General features: G+C 44.6%; 1 protein-coding gene across 3 annotated transcripts in view; it reads right to left on the bottom strand.

Annotated features, from left to right (window-relative positions):
• Nucleotides 1-3,196: 3,196 nt before the first annotated feature.
• Nucleotides 3,197-25,070, bottom strand: part of DTHD1 (death domain containing 1) — a 33,427-nt gene continuing 11,553 nt past the window's right edge. For all 3 annotated transcript variants that reach the window (XM_088658641.1, XM_088658638.1, XM_088658646.1), the window contains 6 exons: nt 14,505-14,749; nt 10,278-10,442; nt 9,064-9,353; nt 8,231-8,475; nt 6,176-6,233; nt 3,197-4,470 (listed from right to left, as the gene is read on the bottom strand). In XM_088658641.1, coding sequence (XP_088514767.1) covers nt 4,130-4,470; nt 6,176-6,233; nt 8,231-8,475; nt 9,064-9,353; nt 10,278-10,442; nt 14,505-14,749 — 1,344 coding nt within the window. In that variant the 3' untranslated portion in view covers nt 3,197-4,129. The remainder of the gene's footprint in view (nt 4,471-6,175; nt 6,234-8,230; nt 8,476-9,063; nt 9,354-10,277; nt 10,443-14,504; nt 14,750-25,070) is intronic.

Raw genomic sequence — 25,070 nt, 5'->3', positions numbered from 1 at the left:
GTCTGCCAGTGAGAGAGGGAGACCAGGCCCCAGTCAGAGACAATCAAGATGTGGTAGAAAAGGACGATTGGGACTGGTTCTGTGTCTTCCTAGTGAGAGAAGGGGGACACAATCCAGTCAGAAGTTTGATGATATTGGGGGACAAAGGAAAAGAAGATGTGGGAGGGAAACAGATTGAGTATAAGAAACAACAAAAAGGGAAAAGGGGAGAGCGGTTTGGGAAGGAGAGGTCCAGGGAGGGTGTGGGGTAAAAATGTATTATTATTTTTTATGAAGTATTAATCAAAGGACGGTCAATGAGGTTTAAGAAATGGAAAGGTTTAAGGATCAAGGTTTAAGGAATACGGATCTGGGGATGGCTTTGAGGGAATTGCTACCCAGGAGAGGTAGGGGAAAAAATCAAGAAGAATGACAAATATTTAAAAAGAGGGAGGATTGGGAATACGATATATTTCCTAGAGAGTAATTAGAGGCTAAAGGATATAATTAGAAGAAGTCAGGAGGGTGTTTAAAGTTGGAAAGGAAATAGTAATGATGGAAGAATAAGAATTGTAAATGTTTAATTATGTATAAGTATTACGAAAGCTGCATAAAAGATTTGGAAAACAAGAATCGGGAAGGGAGGGGCGGGGAGGTCAATGATAAGATGTTAACAAGAATGTGTCATTATCATTTTTTTTTTACTTCCTTTTTGCTATTTTTTTATTTCTATTTTTATATCTTTTTTATTTTTATTTTGTCTTTTTAATTCTTTTCTTTTATGAATTCTTTATAAAATCAATAAAAATATTATTTTTTTAAAAAAGGAAAGTGAATTAATCCGTTCCAGATGGGTCCACAGCGTTCGTAAACCGAAAATTCGTAAACCAAGGTGTTCATAAACTGAGGTTCCACTGCACTCACAAAAAGCCTTTTCAAGGCTGAAACCACAATTACGAAGTTCGTTTGTACTGCTTGTTTCATTGTCAGTGTAAATGACCATTTGGTTTACAAAACACTTGTGGAAAACATCCTGGTGGATTTCTTTCTTCTTCTTTTTAAAGGAAAGTTCCCTTTTTTATTTCAGCTTTCTGTATCAGCATTGTACCACGCTTTTCTTTGAAAAAGCAGACACCGAGGCCATCTTGTGGTTAAACACAAGTACTTCCAGTGCCTTTTTTTTTCCTTAAAAGAAATAATGTTTAGGGGTACTCTCATTTTGACTCAAGAAAAATCATCATTTTATAGTTAAAATTGGGAAAAATAAAAACAGTAAATGGACAAAAGTACAAAGATTCACAAAATGTTTAGGGATATGCATACCCCTGTGTACTTCTAAATGTTTTTTTTTTAATTTATATTTATTGAAAGGTTTTTTGATACAAAATAGAAGAAAAACAATTTTACATAGCCAATACAAATAAAAACAACAACAAGAAAAAAAGGGAAAAAACCACAGAGGGAAAAAAAAACACTTCAAAAAAGAAAAAAGAAAAAAAGAATAAACATTCTAATTTATAATCCATGATTATAATCAATTCCGACTTCCCCGACCCATCTTTTCCGAGCCCTTTTTTATCCCCAAAATATGCAACTTCCAATTCATTTTAAAAATACAACTTTTTACATTCATTTTCCAATCTAAAACAATTCCAATTTTCCCCCCTAATCCAAACATTATAATCTTATTTATCTATTATAATTCCCCATTGGCCTCTACTTTTCCCTCAAAAATGATTCACAAAATTATCAAATCTCCTTAGATTTTCCTCTTTTACTTCTAAGTTCAAACCCCCCCCCCCCCAGTTCCGGTTTTCCCGGATGCTTCAACTAGCTCCTTAAAATTATCCATTTCCAACCAATTTAATCTGTCCAAAAATTAAACAAACATCAATTTTTCATCCAATCCCAACTCTGACCCACTCCTGCCCAGTCCTTTCCCCTGTGTACTTCTAAATGAAGCACTGAGTACATCTAAATGAAAGCTGAAAACTTTACCTGAATTTTAAAATCCAATTTTTGTGGGCTTCTCTATTCTCCCAGATTGGGTCTGGAAGTGAATTTTGCCACTTTTTTAAATGGCCTTTCTCATGAATGGTTGGGCTCCATGCTGTATCATCTACAGAAAAATCCTGAGCTCCAATCTGCTGGGTCGAGGGGCTCAGGATGAGATGAATTCCCAGCTCATTGGAAGGTATGTGGGGTATTTGAGGAAAGGCACTTGGGAACAAACTGCTCAAATATTGGGGACTTCATTGAGAGCTAAAATCACTCAGAGCTAAAATCCCCAGGATGGTTTAATAACCAATCCTTCTTTCCAGGGAAGTCTGGGAATTGTCTCTGTGTAAGGGGAATAGGGCCCCCCTAATAATAATAATAATAATAATTTATTATTTATACCCCGCCCATCTGGCCGGGTTCCCCCAGCCACTCTGGGCGGCTTCCAAAAAAAACAGAAATTCTAAAATACAGAAATCCATCAAACATTAAAAGCTTCCCTAAACAGGGCTGCCTTGAGATGCCTTCTAAAGGTCTGGTAATTGTTCTCTTTGACCTCTAGTGGGAGGGCATTCCACAGGGTGGGTGCCACTACCGAGAAGGCCCTCTGCCTGGTTCCCTGTAACTTGGCTTCTCGTAATGAGGGAACCGCCAGAAGGCCCTCGGAGCTGGACCTCAGTGTCCGGGCAGAACGATGGGGGTGGAGACGCTCCTTCAGGTATACCGGACCGAGGCCGTTTAGGGCTTTAAAGGTCAACACCAACACTTTGAATTGTGCTCGGAAACGTACTGGGAGCCAATGTAGGTCTTTTAGGACCGGTGTTATGTGATCTCGGCGGCCACTCCCAGTCACCAGTCTAGCTGCCGCATTCTGGATTAGTTGTAGTTTCCGGGTCACCTTCAAAGGTAGCCCCACGTAGAGCGCATTGCAGTAGTCCAAGCGAGAGATAACTAGAGCATGCACCACTCTGGAGAGACAGTCAGTGGGCAGGTAGGGACTCAGCCTGCGTACCAGATGGAGCTGATAAACAGCTGCCCTGGACACGGAGTTGACCTGTGCCTCCATGGACAGCTGTGAGTCTAAAATGACTCCCAGGCTGCGCACCTGGTCTTTCAGGGGCACAGTTACCCCATTCAGGACCAGGGAGTCCTCCACACCCGCCCGCCTCCTGTCCCCCACAAACAGTACTTCTGTCTTGTCAGGATTCAATCTCCCTAAGAATTATTACCACTCTACAGCCCCCCCGATTCTTGGGGGAGGGTCTACAACTGTTTAAAGTGGACATTCAGAAGCAGTGCTTTTTTTCTTAAAAAATGTTTAGGGGTACTTTTATTTTGATTCAAGGAAATCACCATTTTAGAGTTCAAATCAGGGAAAATAAATACAGTATATGGACAAAAGTACAAAGATTCACAAAATGTTCAGGGGTATGCGTACCCCTGCGTACCCCCAGAAAAAAAGCACTGTTCAGAAGTAAGTTTTGCTGAGTTCTATGGAGCTTACACCCAGGAAAGTTGGTATAGGTTTGCAAATGCATTCCTTAATATAAGTATACTTTAAGCTGCTTTTACAGTTGCTTGCAATGAGTGGTGGTATACAGTGAAACCTTGGTTGTCGAACGTAATCCGTTCTGGAAGACCGTTCGACTTCCAAAATGTTCAACAACTGAGGCGCAATTGCCGGCCGGCAAATTCCTTTTAAAAAATGGAGAAATGCGCCTTCAGAAGCTGTTTGACGTCCGAGGCACGTTCGAAAACGGAAGCATTCACTTCCGGATTGTTGGCATTTTGCTTCCGAATTGTTTGGCTTCTGAAGTGTTCAACAACTGAGGTTCCACTGTATTCAACTAGGTTTTACTCAGACCTATTAATAAGCCCAAATTTGTAATGTTCGTTAATTTAAATATGTCTGCTCTGAGTACAACTTTGCTGACAAGCACCCAGTGCCCCCATGGATTTTGGGGGCCCTATCAAAACCACACATAGGTACAATTTCTGTCTGCAGGCTTGGCAGAGAAATGTACTGCTGAGCAAATGAAGCGGTGTTAAAATATACGTATCTCACAATTGACATCTCCCTCCTGAATGGTTTCCATTTTTCACTACTGAAATGAAGCAGTTGTTCGGAAAGAGTTTTTTTTAAAAAAGACAATTACATAGACTCCCCATCCCCAACTGGCCTACTAAAGAAATCATGAGTTTTCCTCCAGAAAACTTTGCTCTCCCATTTGAACTGGAGATCCTTGACAAGATCGCTTCTGCCGCTTTTATAGAGATAGCGAGAGAGGAGCTGGAGCTTGTCTGCAGATCGCGGAAGATTCCTTTTCCAGAAGCACAGGAACTCGTAGATCTGCTCAGTGAGATTATCAGGGCACCTCAGTTTAATAAATGGAAGAGTGCTTCGGTGGAGAGGCAGACAGAGAGCGAGGCAAGAAGCGTTATCTTCCGACAGCTCGTGTGACAGCCAGTACAGTAAATTGTCCCACAGTGCATCTGCGAGTAAAAATATTAAGACAGTCATCATCAAATCTTTATTACGGTCTTAACCCTTAGTAGGGTGGAGTACAATCATTTAGAATCTGTAAAATGTTTCGGAAAGCTAAAAAGTATTAAAACAGAAGATATATAAAAGACTATAAGAATCTAAAAGAATCTAAAAGAAGGGTTACAAGCATTAAACAGATGTGGAAGAGCATAAAAGGTTAGTATATAAAAGACTATATCAATTTAGAGAGCACTCGGATGTTAGTGTTCATTAAATCTAGTTTGTGGCTAAGGGTTTTGTTTTGTTTTGTTTTAAAGGCACTGAATCGTATGTTAAAGGATTGAAGAAATCATAAGCTTAAAAGATTTGAAGGAAATTAAGCCTCTTTGCTTCTTGTGGTTGCAGCTCTGTGGTGGACCTAACTTAGATCAGGACCACGGTGGGAACAAATGGTTAAAACCTGTTCCCCTCTCTCCCCTCAGTGTAGTCCTGATTCATATTCACCCTCTACCCTATTGTGGCTGCTATTTACTATACAAACCACATTCACACAATAGCCAGTTGCACAATCATCACATCTGTTTTCAGGGCCATTGCTGCGCCACCTGTGCAAAGTGCTGTTGAAGTCACACAGGAAGAAAGAAAAACAGGGGGTAATGGAAGGAACCTCCTGCCTGCCATTTTCCCTTTGCAAAACATGCCCTCCTCGGGCAGCTATTTTGCAGCTAAGAAGCAGCAACGAGGGACTCAGCTATACAGCTGCAAATAAAACACTTTAGGTGCATTTTAAGTGCACTATACAAATGTGACACTAGATGGCGATTGTGAGCTTATGGCAAATTCAATATACCGTATTGGCCCAAATATAAGATGCACCCGCAAATAAGCAGCACCTTTAAAATTCAAGGCTTGTTTGTGGGTGGGGCCCACCTCCTGGCACTACCACCCTGAACGGGGGACGGGGGACGAGATTGGCGGCCGGCGCTTAGTTCTGAGTGTGTTGGGCACCCGCCTCCTGGCACTACCTCCCCATGCCAGCGCCGGCTGCTCCTATCCCCCATTCAGGGTGGTAGTGCCAGAAGGTGGGTGTCCAGCGCTCGGTTCTGAATATAAGCCACAGGTTTTCCCTGTAGGAATTTGGGGGGGGGGTGCAGCTTATATTTTGGGCAATACGGTATATATTTTTAAATGCTATTTAAAAAAGCATTTTCACAGCGTTTTTTATATGTGTCTAGATTCCACCAAGGACTTGAAGACGCAAGCTGACTGAATAACATGGCATTCATCCTTGAGGTTAAAACAATAAGAACACTGGGAATGCGATCCAGAATTGCGATCCACCCTTCATCATATCCTGTTGCTACTCGGCTAGGATTCAGACCGTCCTGAAATTCACAGGGTATGATTTCAGAGGAGACATGCGTGAAAACATGGCATACCATTTGCTAGGGTGGGAGTAGAGATGGGGAGGCCTGGAAAAACCCCGGGGAAAATGGGGGAAAACAGTTTTTTCCAAAGACGTTTTTTTCCTGGAAAAATTGAAAACAAAACAAAACAACTTGATATAGTTTGAATATTCCACACACTCCCCCCCTCTCATTTTTTCCAGAAAAAGGGCTTTGGGGGGAAGGGGGTTGGGGGAATCTGCCCCCCCCATTTTTCTGCCCCCCCCAGGCCTTCCCATCTCTAGGTGGGAGTAGGGAGTCTTCTTACCTGATGAATCAGTTGAGGTTATTTTGGTGCTCTGTGGACGAACGATAAGCTTTTCCCTCTGCACAAGAAAAGGTGTTCAGAGAGGGAAACAATAATTACTGAGGGATTAGATGAGCAAACATGAAGCAAACAATAGTCAGTGTTGCTTTAGCAAAGGAGATGGGGGCATTCGTGCTAAAGACCAAAAAAACCAATGATCTTGTTGAAGCTGTATAGATTAAGATACATATGTGTAAGGGGAAGAGAATACAGGGATCTTCCTCCCCTCATCAAGAGCAGCTCCTCCAATAGCAGCAATGCCAGCGAGGAGGGGGAGGAGTCCAGTGAGGAAGGGGGAAGAGGGGTGCAGGGCTCCGGCAACACAGAAGAGCCCCTGCTACATGTGAGGGAGGAAGAGAGAGGGGGGGAAAGGGGGGAGAAGGAAAACATGGAGCCTAGACCCTTTTTTTCCCCCGGTTCCGGAATTACACAGGAGAAGGAGGGGAAGGAGATTAGCCGTCCCGAGACTCTTATGCTGGAAGAAGTCGAGGGGCGGTCCATTACCGGATTCTGCATCGGACTAAGCAGACATGTTCTACACACCAGTTCCACTGTAAATAGACTGCACTAAATAAAACTGTCTAAAGACAAGAATGTGGAGCGTCGTTACTCTAGAGTAGTCGCAACAACACCCCTTGACAATATGCTTGTAGATTACATTTTATTTCTCCTAAATTTCAGCTGGCAGAATGGAGCAGTTTTGGTTCCTGGCTTCCCAACATGGAGTCTGCTGCCGGTAACTGAGAGGGGAAAGATGGCAGGAAGCCACCCCCGCCCCCTGTGAGCAGACTGTTTTTCTATACAGTGGTACCTTGGTTCTCAAACTTAACCCATTCCGGAAGTCCGTTCCAAAACCAAAGCGTTCCAAAACCAAGGCGCGCTTTCCCATAGAAAGTAATGCAAAACGGATTAATCCGTTTCAGACTTTTAAAATCAACCCCCAAAACAGCAATTGAACAGGAAAGTTGGCTACCGCGTCCCCTTCCTACTGCCCATCTCCCCACTTTTAAGTGGCAAGGAGGAGGCACCTGCCAATGGAAGGCCATCTCCGCTGCATTGTCTTGGAAAGCACATGCTGATCATATCCAGGAATTTGATGAATGAAAGAAAGCATTAAATGTAAGAGACGGTGCAGGGTTGCAAGAATGAAGTGTGTTTTGCTTTGTGGCGGACTAGCAGTGTGCACAACATACCTCACCCTCCCCCCAAAAAGAAAGAGTTTTATCCCTCCTTTTAGGAAAAATGAACACTTGCTTCGCCCCATCTGGACAGGGGTAGCCTAACTACTGTTGCCTATGCTCTGGTAAGCTCAAGGTTAGATTACTGCAATGCGCTGTACGTAGGGCTGCCTCTGAAGACAGTTCGGAAACTTGCTAGTGCAGATTTCAGCGGCCAGGTTGTTCACTGGAGCAAGACGCTTTGAGCATATTACACCCATCCTGGTCTGACTGCACTGGCTACCAATTACCGGTAGTTTCCGGACCCAATTAAAAATGCTGGTTTTGACCTATAAAGCCTTAAATGGCTCAGGACCGCAATACCTCAAGGACCGGCTCTTTCCATATGAACCTACCCAGATCCTGAGATCATCTTCTGAGGCCTTTTTCGTGTGCCTCCTCCTCCTCAAGAGGTCCGGAGGGTGGCAACACGATAAAAGGGCCTTCTCTGCAGTGGCTCCCCATCTGTGGAATGCTCTCCCCAGGGAAGTTTGCCTGGCGCCTTCACTATACACCTTTAGGCACCAGGCAAAAACATTCATTTTTTAAACCAGACATTTGGTTGATCTGTTTGATATCCTATGCCCTTTTAAAATGTGTGGGGTTTTTTTGGGGTGTGTGTGTGTGCAATTGGGTTGTTGTTTTTATTTTTATTATGCATTTTGTGGTTTTATATCTTGATTTTATTACCCCTGAGTTTTTATTCACCACCCTGAGACCCGTGGGTATAGGGCGGTATATAAATTCAATAAAGTAAATAAATAAATAAATAGATTTAGAATGTGGGTAAACAACTTACTTTTGGCAAGGTTAGAGCCAATTTGCAGAGAAGGTCTTCCTGCTGGTAGCCTTCAGGCAAAAGAGACTGTTCCCAGCTTTTAGCAATGGCTTCTTTGCTCACTTTGTAGAACAAGGCGGTTCCTTTGTAATGCGGTGAGCTGTAATTGCCAAATTCATCCACCTCCTTGATTTGCAGGTCAAGCCGTGTCTTTTTCTGTGCATGAAAAGTAAGCTTGTAGCTTTTTCCAAAGGCCGCCCCATCATCTGAATATACGCCATGGGGAAGAGAAAGTTGGGGGAAGGAGATAAGATTAAGTTGATATAACGGATCAGTATTCACCAATTTTGCATGCTTAATTTTTTAGCACACAAAATAAACCCTCCTCCAACCTCCAAATATTACTTGTTTTCTCATTGGCTGTAGCTCCCTTCAATCATTCTCTCCTCGATGCCCAAATCCCACAACTGCTCTCCTTCACCACCACCCACACATTCTGAAGGGGCTCTATGGGTGGATCTAAACACTGGCAGAAATTTGATTGTTTTAACAAATAAAAAAAATCCCTATGGAAAACCGTGTTTTTAAATTTCCTGCTCTCTGGCGCCATCTGGTGTGGTGTGTTTATAGCGCATTCAAACCGCTGTTTCTTTCCTAATGTAGCTGAGTCCTAGGTGTCTTCCTCTACACTGTGTCCATTCACATGCAACTCAGACAAAAGGTGTGTAGGGCCACAGTGGGAGGCGACATGGACAGGGTTAGCTTGTGTGGCCCCATTACCCACTCCTGCATTCGTACCCTTCAGAATGGGCCACTTATATGGAATGTAGTTGCGCAGCAGGAAACGGATTTACCTGAAGCATGAATATTTCCGCTAAATCTAAAATAAACCTGCTCCCCTTCTCTCAGTTTGAACTGCTGAGAGGGATCAGGAGGGCCAGAGAAACCCTCCTCACGCAGAGCCTGCAGCTCCAAGTTCAGTTCCTTGGATGGAACGAGTAAGACAGCGACCTTGTATGGATCTTCTCTTTTCCGATAGAGCACCACTTTCACCATCGTGGTGTAGATGTCTTTCTCCATATTTTTAACAAACTGAACTAGATGTGCGTTATCCACAGAAGAGGACAGGCGAAGGATAATAAAGCTGCATTTTATAAAGAGAGAAAGAAAATATATTTGTATCTGAACATGTGTGTGTTCTTGGGGCTGAAACAAGCAAACAAAACTGTCAGTTGTGATCCATGCAGTTTTCATTTGCGTCAAGTCACTAGGAAACCCATTTCGCTACGTTCAACCATTTCATTGGTGCATTATTATTATTATTATTATTATTATTATTATTATTATTATTATTAGAATTTATATACCGCCCTATACCCAGGGGGTCTCAGGGCAGTTCACAGAATAAAATCAAGATAAAAAACCACAAAATACATAATAAAAATAAAAACAACAACCCAATAGGCTCCCCCCCCCAAAAAAAACGTTTTCAAAGGGAATAGGATGTACGGTAAATCAGATACAAGAATTAATATTAAAGAAAGCTATATCAGTTGGGAGCACACTTATAAATGATATCCTTAAACCCCTTTTAAAATTAGATATATTCTTACAATAAACAAATACAGTACCTCCAAACGGCATGTTATAATTCTTAGAGTTAATTCATAGTCCCCAGCTACTACGTATACAAGCTAGAACCTATACTTCGATTATCTGATACGTAGATCAAGAACATTTCTCTGTACATTCTACCGTCTCCGTGTTTAAATATATTAAGAAGGGACATCATTCAATTAAAGAACATTATTAAAAATAAATAAATCTGAAGTGTGCCCAATACACTTGGTACACTATGAATTTCAGGGCTCGTTCTCACATTCCTTCATTCATTTTCTATAGCCTCCTAGTGGTGACTTTCTTATGCAAATGGGAGCTGAGCCATATTTAGACATTATCAAGCCAAGAGTGACGATGGATGGTTTAGCCCCACTCCCAAGGACAAATGTCTTCTCCCAGCAAATCTACTGCCACATCTGCAGATGGAGAGGATTTGATCTTGTCTCACCTGTCTAAGGGCTCGCCTAGTTCAAATGACACGAGGCCATTCCGTGCATTTTGCACCGCGATATCATCCAACACGGCCCATTCCTCTTCTCTGCTTCTGTACCCCAGTAATTTCAAGGATTCGTGGAGATTCTCCCCATGCTTTCTCGGAGAGGCACTCATCGCTCTGGAGAACCACAAGACTCAAAGGTTACTTTTAAAACAACAGCAACCACAGCTTTCTGGAAATTAAAACACTTGTGAGAATCTGGAAAATCTCCTTCTGTCAAATAGCGTAAGTTGCTATATAGCCTGTGTTCATAGAATTGTAGAGTTGGAAGGGACGCTGAAGGTCATCCAGCCCAACCCCCTGCCACACAAGAATTTTTTGCCCAACATGGGATTTGAACCCATAACCCTGCGATTAAGAGTATTATGCTCTACCAACTGAGCTAGTTTTGTTGTCCACAGTGAAAAGTTAACCTCTTCTGTTTAGATCCTTGCATCCTTTCTAGTCAGTAGTCAACACTGGTGGTCTCTATGGGCTATGTCAAAGCTAGCATTTCACATTATTTCCAGTGTTCTGGGTGCCAATGCTTGGGTAGCCAAAAGTGCACCACCCATGCACAACACTCAGGAGTCTTGGAGGAATCCCAAGATTTACAGAAGTACAAAAACACACACAAAAAACCCCACAAAAACCAAACAAAAAAACCACACTTCTGAAAAAATGTTAAGTGGAAGAGACTTACCCCCCCAACCCCCCCCCCAACAACAATTGCTCAGTGGAGACTGAATGTGCTCAGTGAACATACAAGGTGTGACCAGAAAGTTCGGTGAATGGTCACAGAAATCAGACAGCGAGAAATATTCGAACATACAATCAGCATCGGAAACCCACAAAATGCTCACACAACTGTGTACGGAGTTGTAGCTGTAACTCGAAAGACAGTGTATGAGTGGTTTAAGTGTTTCCGTGAAGGGTGGAAAACCATCAAAGATGGCAGACCATCGACGAGCAGAACGGAGGCAGAGTTCGTGACAGAGTCCGTGAGTTATTGATGCAGGATCAGTATTTGTCTGTCCGAATGATGGCGGAAGAATCGCATATTCCACGTGAAATCGTTACTGAGGTGACTGAGTTGTCCCACCCTCCATATTCTCCCCATCTGGCCCCACTGGATTTCCAAAACTGAAAACTGTAACATTTTACAAATCCCAGCTACTGTGACGAGGGAACTGAAAGCAGTATGAAAAAAGGACTTCTCCAGAAGTTTCCAACAGTTCTGGGAACGTTGTCAACGGTGCATTGTATCAGAGGGGGCCTACTTTGAAGGCCTGCAGGGTTGTACATTGGAATATTTCTCGCTGTCCGATTTCTGTGACCACTCAGCGAACTTTCTGGTCACACCTTGTAAAATGATGACCAACTGTTGACTGGGGCGATGGAAACCTGAGAGGACAGTGTGTAATGGAACAGAGTGGCTGGAATCCAGAATAGCAGCATTCCACATTGCAGTGTTTTGTTGTAAGTCCCTCTTGTTGAAATAAAACCACTTTCTGGAATGTATTTGAAGCCACACCTTTTAGCAGGTTGGGTGCTAATTTTAGAGAGTGGGGGATCTAATTTGATTACAGGGGGGGAATCAAATCAAATGCAGAAGCTAGCTAGGAAAGGTTGCCATCTGTGCCATGCTATAGGACCCAGCGTCCTGCCGCTTGCACCTTGATGCCAGCTGACAATCTTGGATGATCTGCAGGTCTACAAGACAGTCCTCCCCCACCCTGGGGAGTCTGCCAGGGCTAATAACCCCCATAAAAGGTAAAGGGACCCCTGACCATTAGGTCCAGTCGTGACCGACTCTGGGGTTGCGCGCTCATCTCGCATTATTGGCCGAGGGAGCTTCCAGGTTATGTGGCCAGCATGACAAAGCCACTTCTGGCGAACCAGAGCAGCGCACGGAAACACCGTTTACCTTCCCGCTGTAGTGGTTCCTATTTATCTATTTGCATTTTCACGTGCTTTCGAACTGCTAGGTTGGCAGGAGCTGGGACCGAGCAACGGGAGCTCACCCCGTCACAGGGATTCGAACCACTGACCTTCTGATCAGCAAGCCCTAGACTCTGTGGTTTAACCCACAGCGCCACCTTGGTCCCTTCAATTACCCCCATATCAACCCCCATATCAACTACCCCCAGAAGAAGCATGACGTGTTCCCCACCAAAGGTTCTATCCCTTCCCTAACCCCCCATGTACCCCTAATTGGCTGTAGGGTCCAGTAATATCTGATGCTTTGTCACACACAAAACATTGCCCTCTCTGCAGAGTGAGTACCTGCAGGAACTGGTTGGAAATATTTATATATTTCATTAAAAATATTCATATACCAGCTTTCGACATAAGAAAGGTCTCTGGGATGTAAGCATACATCTTAATACAATAAAATCTGGAAGCAGGAGAAATTTTAAAAAACAGCACTTAAAAAACAGCATGGGGGAAAAAGAATAGAGTGGTACCTTGGTTCTCAAATGCCTTGGTACTCAAACGCCTTGGTTCTCAAACGCCTTGGTTCTCAAACGTCTTCGTCTCAAACGCCAAAAACCCGGAAGTAAGTGTTCCAGATTTCAAACGGTTTTTTGGAAGCCAAATGTCTGATGTGGCTGTCGGCTACTGTTTCCAGGGCACATGCACCAATCAGAAGCTGCGCTTTGGTTTTTGAACATTTTGGAAGTCAAACGGACTTCCGGAACAGATAAAGTTTGGCGCTTTCATTTTTGAAATTTATTTTGTGTTTTGGGAGCTTTTCCAGTTAATTTGTTTTCATGACTGTGTGTTCGTTCAGCTACTGATTGACTGATTGACTGATTGATTGATTGTGTGACTGCGGAAATGGATAAAAGCCCTCCCCCCATCCAAACAATGACTATCATCAGTGCAGGTAAGAAAAAAAAATAATTTTAATTTTTATCATCTACAATACTGTCTTATTTATTTTATAGTACAGTACATTGATTATTGCTTTCATTCTATGGATCAATGGACTCGTTAGATAGTAAAATTCATGTTCTATTGCTGTTTTGGTGTTGTTTTTAAAAGTCTGGAATGGATTAATCTGTTTTGCATTACTTTCTATGGGAAAGCGTGCCTTGGTTTTGGAACGCTTTAGTTTTGGAACGGAATTCCAGAACGGATTAAGTTTGAGAACCAAGGTACCACTGTATTCATATACCAGCTTTTGGCATATAAAAGTTATCTGGGATGTAAGCATACATCTTAATACAATAAAAACTGACAGCATGGGGAAAAAAGAATTACCATACTATGAAAAACCCATTCAAAGCTTGGAAACTTAATGGAAACAGGAACCATACGGGTGGATACTGAAAGATAACTATCGTTCACCATGGACTAGAGTCATTGAAAATAAGTTACATAGGCCGCCAACAAACTCACCTCATCTCCTGTAATTACAATGTAGCCAAAAATATAGTCAAACAGAGGATAATTGACATTGAGAGACAGAATGATTTAAATAAAGTTTCATCTTTCCTGATATCGGAAGCCCGAAGATATCTGTCACTTCCAGCTGATTACCTAACCCATTTAGAGATACCATCACACAGAAGGGCGTTTACTCTGGCCAGGTTTCATATACTGCCGTCAGCGGTCCTATATGGGAAGTTTAGACAAGTTCCCCAAGAAGACAGACTCTGTCCGTGCAGTTCTGGCGAAATAGAGACCACCACCCATATATTTTTCCGTTGCTCCCTTTGCAAAGACCTCCGAAATGAATCCACCCGAAAGATACCGTATTTGACGAGTTACCTGGACGATCTGAAGAATTGCAAATTAAATATCTCCTTTCAGACTCTAACCCAAAGGTCACTGCTATGGTGGCAAGATTCTGCGCAAATGCTATCAGAATTCAGTGCGCCTACACAGGAAGTACTTAAATTAACTCCTGAACAGAGCCAGACAGATTCCATTATAATTTATGGTGCAAAGTAAATAATTAATATAAAAAATAAGGTTCAAAGGTTGATTGATCCCTTTTAGATAAGTCATTTTAGTTTATTTAAATGTTTTAAACATTTTAAACATTAATAATGTAATGCAATTATTGTGCTGGTCAGTGACCGTAATACAGATTACTACTACTACTACTTAATGTTGCTTGTTGTATATTTTTTAAAAAATAAAAATAAAAATATAAAAATGCATAGTTTCCAAGGAACTGTTTTGTCTCACCGAAATTGATGCGCAGTTGTAACTCTGGGTATGGATGCACTCATAGCTCTCCCTGGGTCCTTCTCATTCCCTTCCGTCTTCTTTTCTTGATTTGGAGGGCAAGGCAGAATAATTGCGATGGATTTGTTGAATGGCCGTGATGAAGGATGTTGCAGGTGCACCAGAGGGCTAGTAGACACCACTGAATGGTACACGTCATTCTTTGTTTTTAACGTGGAAATCAGAGATGGCTCAATTGGTTGTACCTGCATAAATATTGTGGTTTTATGATTTATGATTTCAGCATCACTTGTTGCCAGAAAAATCTACATTTCTGAAATTTGCCTTCATGCCAGTGGAATATAAATGCTTCCTCGCCCTCTTTAATTCATCTTATTACAAATATCCTTTCTAGCAGGATGTTTTCAAATGACATTCTATCTATATTTAGTTACAGGTAGGTAGCCGTGTTGGTCTGCCGTAGTCGAAAGAAAATAGAAAAATTCCTTCCAGTAGCACCTTAGAGACACTTCTGAAGAAGTGTGCATGCACACGAAAGCTCATACCAATAACAAACTTAGTTGGTCTATATGGTGCTACTGGAAGGAATTTTTTTTAAATCTATATTTAATTAGTCAACATGAAGCATGTTTTAATAAAACCTTCACAATGTGTCTGTATTGATGCAATGCAGCTTTTAATTAGTTGCACTGTTATAGTATCAATAGGTTACAGCTGTAATCCTAAACACACTTACTAGGAAGTTAACCCCATTGGACATAGTGGAACATCCTTCTGAGATTACACAGGATTGCAGCCTGTTTGTGGAGCAAATATCTACCAGACTCATACCTGCCAAGTTGCTGTCAGAGAAATAAGGGACCGGGCCGGAAATAGCAGACCGGAAGTAGCGCTGCCGCCATTTTGGAACTGGGCGGAGCATGCTCAGAAGTGACTTTTGATGCTGCTTTGCCCAGTTCCAAAATGGCCGCCGCGCCAGAAGTCGCACTGCAGCCATTTTAGAACTGGGCAGAGCAGCATCAAAAGTCACTTCTGAGCATGCTCCGCCCAGTTCCAAAATGGCCGCCGCGCCAGAATAAACCGGGAAAAAACAAAAAAATCCATTTTTTCAACTAGGAACAGCTGGGAAAATGGGGATTCCCCGGGGAAAACGGGAGACTTGGCAGCTATGACCAGACTTAGAGAAACTAGCTTAAAAGAGCAGTATAGCAGAAAGCGCTGATTGGTGTAATAGAGTTAGAATAGGAGAATTGTCCATGTTATTACCATTATTATTGATCATTCTTCACAGTCAAGCAGGCCCAACATCTGTGGGCAGAACCATTGGGATGACCTGAGCCATCAAGAGTTTCTACCACCAATCCAACAAACTGATTTACAGATTCCTGGGCCTAACACTCCTGGCAGCATCCTACATTTTAACTCTTCCCCCCCCCCCCATTTCTCTGGGGCCCTGGCACAGTGTTGCTCCAGGGTCAGCTAGACTGACGTGTGTGTGTGTGTGTGTGTGTGTGTGTGTGTGTGTGTGTGTTGTTTGTTGTGTATTGAGTCAAAGGATTTTATATCTGTATTATTATTGTCTGTATTTGCATTAGGATAAAGTAACTGCCTTTTGGTTCCAGAGGGTACAGCTACTATTGGTTCATTTAAGCTGCTGTATTTGGATCCTCTGTCTTATTGGTTTCCTCCAAAAGGCAGCACTGTGATTGCTTGATATTGTTCCCTCCAAAATGTATCCCTTCCTAGCTAGTCCCCTGTCCCTATAAATGTAGCTTTCCTCTCCTCAGTCTTCAGTCTTGTTCACTGTAATAAAGAGCTGTTACTAGAGAACTGTCTCCAGCATGTTTTGTCAAGAGAGCTGAAATCACAAACCCCACGTCACAACAACTGGCGACGAAGGTGGGATCCGGAATGCTGAGGAGCGGTTAAACACAACCCTGCCTCAGAGTCCGGATTGCAGCTGAGAACAAGACTCACTGGCCAGCTGAGAAGACGACCCTGCCCGCTAGGACAATGGAGAGTCCAAGGGTATTGGAGCCCTTCCAGCCATCAGAGCCCCACACCTGGGAAGACTACGTCGAACGCTTCGAGTTCTTTGCAGTGGCTCAAGGGATCACCGATGCCAGCAAAAGAAGGGCCACATTCCTGAGCTACTGTGGGCCCGAGACCTTCAAGCTGGCCAAGGCATTACTTGCTCCAGCGAAGCTGAGTGAGACATCTCTCAAAGATATTCTTGCCTGCCTAACAAGCCACTTGGCGCCTACTGAGACCAAGATGGCCCGGCGGATGGAGTTCCATAAGAGGCAGCAGCATGCTGGGGAGTCTGTATCCACATTTCTGGCTGAACTCCGGAAGCTCGCTCAGCACTGCGGCTTCCAAAATCTGGAAGAGACTCTCCTGGATCGGTTTATTGGTGGTCTGAGCAGCAAGAAAGCCAGAAGACGCATCGTGGCTAAAGAAGAGGTTACCCTTGCTTCAGCCTTGAAAGAGGCCACCGCCACGGAGAATTATGAAAGAGAGGAGCTTGATGCCAGTCGCAAGGCCACTAAGCCACAGATAGAAGTTGCGCATGCCATGGACGAGCTAGAGGCTACTCCGAGCCAGAGCCCAGTCCGTGGGGTCGAGTCGGTGCGTCAGGCCTGCACAGTGCACAGAGATCGCCGAGGCAGTTGCCCAGGTTGTGGCGGAAACCATGAAAGGAAGAGTTGTCGTTTCAGGGATGCTATCTGCCGGACGTGCGGAAAGACGGGTCACATCGCCAGGGTCTGTAGATCGGCGGCGGCGGGAGCGACAGGAGCACCTAGACTGGAGCATCGCAGACCGCCCACAGCAACTCGTTTTCTAAAGGACTGCCACTACGTAACGGAGATCAACGGGAGGGCTGTGCAGTTTCCAGCGCAAGGCAAGGCACACGTCAAGGTGAAGATTGAGGGTCAGCAGTGCGACATGGAGGTGGACTCCGGATCCGCATTCACCATCGTGTCGGACCAGACCGCGAAGACATTCTTCCCCAGGGGTAAGTTGCCCCCTCTGGAGCCCTTTCCGGCAACCTTGCAGTCGTACTCAGCAGGCCGCATCCATGTTATGGGAATGTGTGCCGTGAGAGTACAGTTCCGGGACAAACAGGCTGTACTCAAACTGGTGATTGCGAAGGGCAGTCGCCCCAGTCTCCTGGGCACTGACTGGTTCCCTGCCCTGGGACTGAGTATCTCAGGGCTTAATTCAATCCAAACCTGCCCTGAGATGAGTGAGGTATTATGCAAGGAATTTGCTGGTCTCTTTAATGGAAAACTGGGTTGTTATAAAGGGCCCCCAGTTGACTTCGAGTTGGACCCCGGGGTGGCTCCAATCCGACTCAAACCAAGGCGAGTGCCATTTGCACTGCAACCCAAGATCGAGGCAGAGCTGGATAAATTGATCAAGCAGGGAGTTCTCTCACCCGTGGACTCTGCTAAGTGGGAGACTCCAATCGTCACACCCCTTAAAGCAAATGGGGAAGTCAGGATATGTGCAGATTACAAATGTACTATCAATAAGGCACTCAGGGGAAACTCATACCCCATTCCAGTCGTATCACATCTGTTGGCTAAACTGGCTGGGGGCAAGGTGTTCGCCAAAATTGACCTGGCACAAGCTTACCAACAGCTGCCAGTAACCCCACAATCAGCGGAAGCACAGACTATTGTCACACATAAAGGGGCGTTCAGAGTTAACAGATTACAGTTCGGAGTTTGTGTGGCCCCAGGGATTTTTCAAGGGCTCATGGAACGCCTGTTAAGAGGTCTGCCGGGGGTCTTGCCATTTTTTGATGATGTTTTGATTGCTGGAAAAGACCCACAGGAACTGGTTGCGCGTGTCCGTGCAGTGTTGCTCAAGTTCAAGGAGGTGGGGTTGCAACTGAAAAAAGAAAAATGCAGTTTTGGGGTGCCAACTGTGGATTTCTTGGGGTTTAAAATTGATGCATCAGGCATCCACCCCACAGATGCTAAGATTAAGGCCATCATCGAGGCACCACGACCACAGAACAAGACGGAGTTGCAGTCATTCCTGGGACTTATTAACTTTTATCATTCGTTCTTACCCCAGAAAGCTTCGGTAGCTGAACCATTACATAGACTATTGCAGAAAAAGAATGTGTGGCGATGGGGGCGGGAGCAGCAGAAGGCTTTTGACTCCTTGCGAGGAATGCTGAGTAGCAGGAGCGTCCTTGCTCATTATGATGAGTCAAAGCCGCTGGTCCTGGCATGTGATGCCTCTCAATACGGTCTGGGGGCTGTGCTGAGTCATAGGGAACCGGATGGGTCGGAAAAGCCCATCTCTTTCTATTCCCGTACGTTGTCGCCCACAGAGCGCAACTATGCTCAAATTGATAAAGAGGCACTGGCTATTGTGTCCGGAATCAAAAGGTTCTATGATTATTTGTACGGTCGCCATTTCTCCATTGAAACGGACCACAAACCACTGTTAGGGTTGTTCAACCCAAACAAACAAACGCCACAAATTCTCTCCCCCAGAATGTTGCGTTGGTCAATATTCCTGAATGGGTTCCAGTACACCTTGACCCATGTGCCGGGGAAACAGTTGTGCCATGCTGATGCGCTGAGTCGATTGCCCCTTCCTGGCGGGAGCAATGAGGATCCTGCTCCGGCGGAGCACATTATGATGCTAGAAACACTTCCAGGGGCTCCTGTAACAGCTACGGATATAGCTGAGAAAACTAGGAAAGATGCTGTTCTCTCCCGTGTGCTCACTTGGGTGGGGAGGGGGTGGCCAGGTGGTCCGCATGAAGAAAAATTCAGGCCTTATGCGACAAGGCAGCACGAATTGTCCATGCATAAGGGTTGTCTCCTATGGGGAGATAGGGTGATCATCCCAGCACCACTGAGAAACAGGGTTCTTGAGACGCTTCACATGGGACACCCGGGAATGGTCAGGATGAAGTCACTAGCCCGATGTTATGTGTGGTGGCCTGGAATGGACCAGAACATAGAACAATGGGTACGAACATGCAAGGCATGCCAAGAGGTGCGGCCAGAAGTGGCCAGAGCACCAGTCCACTGGTGGGAGCAGTCCAGGACTCCCTGGAGCCGGCTGCACATAGATTTTGCTGGGCCATTCCAAGGGAAGGTCTTTTTGGTTATCGTTGATGCATATTCCAAATGGTTAGAAGTGGCGATGGTCCCTAGCATGGCATCAGCTGCCGTAATCAAGGTGTTGAGGCAGCTGTTTGCTACCCACGGGTTACCTGAGACCATTGTATCAGATAATGGGGCAGCTTTTGTATCCCAAGAATTCAGGGCATTCTTGGCTGATAACTTCATAAGAGGGGTCACATCCGCGCCCTTTCACCCATCCTCCAATGGGCAGGCTGAGCGCATGGTAAGAACAGCCAAAGAATCCATTGCGCGCTTAATGGAGGGTAACTGGTCGGCTCGCATTGCGCGAATGTTATTTTTGCAGCATGCGACACCGTGTACTGCGACGGGCAAGTCGCCAGCCGAGCTGCTCTTAGGTAGAAGACTGGTAACGGTGCTGGATTATGTCCACCCAGATAAAATGCCAAACCGTAATTCAAGAGCAACCCCCCAGGCTGAGACTGACACAACAAGGTATCTCGCCCCTGAAGATCTGGTCTGGGTGAGGAACTATTCACGAGGTCCGCGGTGGGTGGCTGGTGTGATCACCCGGGCTAGTGGACCTGTGTCTTATTATGTGACCTTGGAAAATGGGCAAGTTTGGAAGAGACATATAGATCAGCTGAGGCGCCGGGCGCTCAGCAGGGAGGAGTCAGATAATTCATCCCTGGCTAATGACGCACAGCTGCGAGACCAGAGTGAAGATGGCCCAGAGGTGCAGTCACCAGGGGCTTCAGCAAATGAACCAGGGTCTGCTAGTCCTCATGATGACGAGGTACAGGTCGGGGACCCTGAGATGTCTGGGACTCCATCTGTTCCTGATGAAACCCCTATAGCAGCCCCTCCACCACAGGTAACACCCAATCCAGAACCTGCAACACCTGTTGTCAGGAGATCAGGTAGAAGTTGTAGGACCCCACAGTACCTGAGGGATTACGTCTGCTGTGCTCACTAGGGGGGGAGGGGTGTTGTGTATTGAGTCAAAGGATTTTATATCTGTATTATTATTGTCTGTATTTGCATTAGGATAAAGTAACTGCCTTTTGGTTCCAGAGGGTACAGCTACTATTGGTTCATTTAAGCTGCTGTATTTGGATCCTCTGTCTTATTGGTTTCCTCCAAAAGGCAGCACTGTGATTGCTTGATATTGTTCCCTCCAAAATGTATCCCTTCCTAGCTAGTCCCCTGTCCCTATAAATGTAGCTTTCCTCTCCTCAGTCTTCAGTCTTGTTCACTGTAATAAAGAGCTGTTACTAGAGAACTGTCTCCAGCATGTTTTGTCAAGAGAGCTGAAATCACAAACCCCACGTCACAACATTGTTATTGCACCTGCCTACCCTCACCATTGGGGGGGGGTGCCAAAGAACCCTGCCAAACCTGCCACCAGTCCTGTATTATTTATTACATTCATGCCCCACATATCCTCCAGAAAGCTCAAGGTGCCCTACAGTATATCTTTCTCTTCCTCCACATTTTATCCTCCCAGCAACCCTTTGAGGTTAATTAGACTGAGAGTGAGTGACTGGCCCAAGGTCACCTCTTGAGCTTTGTGGCAGAGTCCACAGCCTCCAACATTTTTCTGATGAAAATAGAGACGTCCCCTCCAATATTTCTCCAATGAAAATAGGGACATCCTATTCCATACGCTTCAAAAATTTCCTGGTGAAAATGGGGGCATCCTATCATATCCCTAAACATTCCTCCAATGAAAATAGTGATGGCGTTAGGAAAAGCAGGACATTTCGGGGTCAAATCAGAAACTGGGACAGCTTCTGTAAATCCAGGACGGTCCCTGGAAAATAGGGACACTTGGAGGGTCTGGGAATGGGGATTTGAACCTTCGTCTCCCAGGTCCTAGTCTAGCACTCTAACCACTACACCATACTGCTGTATGAGTATGGTGCTTTAAAACAGTGGTTCTCAAACTTTTTTTTCCTCTGGGCCACACTTTCAGAATAAAAATTTGCTCACAGCACACTGAATTTCTTATTGAAAAGAAATACATTGAAAAACATTAGGATTGTCCTCAGTATCACTTAATGCTCTTGCTCTCATTTTGAAACTATACTATACATTACAGTCAAACCTTGGTTTCCGAATGTTTTGGAACATTTCAGCTCCCAAATGCCGAAAACCCGAAAGTAACTGCTTCCAGTTTTCGAACGATTTTCAGAAGCCAAATGTGCTATGCAGCTTCCATTTTGAGTTTCCCTATTGTATTAAGGCTTCCGCTTTCAGTTTTTGGTTATCGGATGTTTCGGAAGTCGAAAAGTCTTCCGGAACGGATTATGTTTGACAACCGAGGTTTGACTGTACAATTAAATGTTCAAATGTTGGTTTGATTGTCCTTGAATCTTCCTGCTACAGTTGCATTCCTCTCCTGCCACACCAGTGTGATGCACCACACCTTTTGAACGCCACTGCTTTAACAACAACAACAACAACAACAACAACAACAGCAACTTTTATTTGTATCCCGCCCTCCCCGGCCAAAACCAGGCTCAGGGCGGCTAACATCAAATAAAAAATATTGGTATAAAATCAAACAATAATTAAATTACCTCCTAAAAACAAGTCAGGATCAAATTAAAATCTAATAATAGAGAATAACACCAGCAAAACGGTACTCCTTGTCACACAGATAACTGCAATCCAAAGTTCTGTTCAGCAGCTCATTTTGGTTCCAGTGTGAGGTCACTTTCAGAAGGTCAAGGTCAGGTTGTGGCAATCCCCAGCCCCTTGGGCTACTTTCAAGTTCTCCATTTTGAGATGCATCATTTCACTAAAAATAACAGCCCAGAAACTTGCCATTTTTACCAAATCCATCCTTTCCTCTGATTTAAGGCCATCATGAAGCAACGTATGCGGCTGCTCTCCCGTTACACATGACAAAAGCTCACTAACTGAACAGAACGATGGCCACAGGCCATGACCCAATGCTCTCATGTACAGTACATACAAGGACTTCCCTTTTCTATAAGCGAATGAATGGCCTGAATGCACAGAGGGGAATCCCCCATCTCTCCATGGAGAACTTCCCTTTATACTTCTGGCAGATGGGACTGAGTTCCTGAGGGCATCTGCCAAATGGAATGAGCAACAACTTCTGCTCTCTTTTTGCTGCCTACTGTAAAGCGAAATGTAGATTAAAACAGGCAACAGAGAATTACCAACTGCCAAAGCACGTGGAATATAAAGAATTCATTTGAGTCAAATTATCTCTTATTGGTTTGCTAATAAAATGCACACCAAATGGCTGGAATATCTGCAGAGCAGCTGCACTGTTGCTCCCTTCCTTATAATAATTTATCGACCCTTTGTTCCAGTTCCGTTAATAATGGCAGCAGGCCCAGCCCATCTATGAGGCAAGGTTAGGCAACTGCTTCAGGCAGCAGAATCCACAGGGGCAGAGATCCCTCCGCCTTATAGCCTAGGCTAGACAAAGCTCTGGGATGCGGAGTGAAATCTTGGTTCAAACACTACAGAGACATCTATAGCATGGAATGATGCAGCCAGAAAAACAGACACAAACTTACTGGTTACCTCCGCTTAATGCCTTAAAACATGGGCAGCAAATTTTTATATGCTGGCCACATGACCCAGAAAGCTGTCTGTGGAGAAACACCAGCTCCCTTGGCCTGAAGCAAGATGAGCATCACAACCCCATAGTCACCTTTGACTAGACTTAACCCTAGAGGATAAGGGACAGCGGGTGGCGCTGTGGTCTAAACCACAGAGTCTAGGACTTGTCGACCAGAAGGTTGGTGGTTCAAATCCCTGCGACGGGGTGAGCTCCCATTGCTCGGTCCCAGCTCCTGCCAACCTAGCAGTTTGAAAGCATGTCAAAATGCAAATAGATAAATAGGAACCGCTACAGCGGGAAGGTAAACGGCGTTTCTGTGCACTGCTCTGGTTCGCCAGAAGTGGCTTTGTCATGCTGGCCACATGATCTGGAAGCTGTACACCGGCTCCCTCGGCCAATAAAGCGAGGGAGCACTGCAACCCCAGAGTCAGTCACCACAGGACCTAATGGTCAGGGGTCCCTTTACCTTTACCTAGACAAAGCTCTGAGTAGTTACATCTGTGATCTTTGGATAGGCGGGAGGTGCCTCCATCTAAATAGGTATCAGATACCAGAAACTGATTATATTGGGTGTATAAGTTAACGTCGTTAACACCCATACGTGCATTGAAGTCCCTTCCAATGATAAGCAGTACTGCAGGGTAAGTGGATTCGAGGGATTCTATGTAATTCTCTAATTCTGTCCAAATAGCATTTATAGTACAGTAGTAGTTGATTTTTTGACAAGGTGGTATGTAAACATTAACCAGCATTAGACAAGCTCTCCTTATTTTAACCAGGACAGCAGTTGTGAACGGATTGCATGGGGTCATAGATGTTGTGGTAGCATTTAGCGCTGTAGAGATAAGGCGAGCTAGAGCCCCACTGGGCCTTCCACCCCTCGCTGAGGGAGTAGCTGTCAACGAATGGCGTTTATAACCATTGAGAATTATGGGGTCACTGTCTTTTGCAGGAGAATGATGTCAAATCACTCAAAGTAGAACATTAGGTGTTTGTTGTTCTTCTTTGAGTGCCAGCCTGCAATGTTCCAAGACATCAGTTTTAATCTCTGTTCCCTCAGGGCTCTATACCCGTCGCTTCCACCTTGTCTTATCTAAAAAAATTACTCCCATTCATTCCATCAGTGGGAGCCCATTCAGCGGTGCTGGTATGCCCCTTGATTCTGGGGGGGGGGGATTGATATATCATTTGGGGCTAATTTGCAATAGCTCAGCCAGGAGTTCGGGGCTGTCACATCTGGGTTGACCCTTACCATGTCATAGAGTGGGTGGGGTTGGGTGGGTTTTGGAGGTCCACATCTATGCATTCAAATGTTCCTCTGGACATTCTCTTCTTGACTAAACAGTGTAGATCTTTATACCCTCCTTGTTCCCGATATAGTTCTTCCATCACCGATTCTTCCCCAGTGGGAAGGAGAGGTGCCGTTTTGCGGTCTGCCTCAGGCGCCAAAATATCTTGGCCCAGCCCTGCTTGGCAGTCTTTCCTCACTTTATTTAGTTAAGAGTTGCTGGACAAACATGTAAATCGGTATGATAGGAGGGTGTGGGTTGGTGCAATTGATGGCTCCCCGAAACAGGGAGCAACATTGCTATTTGTCAGAGCTCTTTCCAAGTACGAGTTCTGAAGAGCTATTTCACCTGTAGCTTATCCAAACACAGTACATCATGCTGCTTGCCGGTTCCAGCAATAACTGTCCAACCAACTTCAGCAAAGTGTCTCAGGAGGAGAAAGCAAGCACACAGACAGGCTCCCAGAAATGTAGGGAATGATAAAAGAAGGTGATTGAATGAATGATAAAGACGATAGACAAACCAAACATACCTCCCAGGAAAAATGCAGCAGGAGCTG

The sequence above is a fragment of the Zootoca vivipara genome, chromosome Z1, assembly GCF_965207765.1.
Source record: "Zootoca vivipara chromosome Z1, rZooViv2.hap1.1, whole genome shotgun sequence".
In the NCBI taxonomy this organism is placed as follows: Eukaryota; Metazoa; Chordata; class Lepidosauria; order Squamata; family Lacertidae; genus Zootoca; species Zootoca vivipara.
The sequence above is the reverse complement of the archived record's forward strand: the minus strand, read 5'-3'. Positions and strand labels throughout refer to the sequence as shown.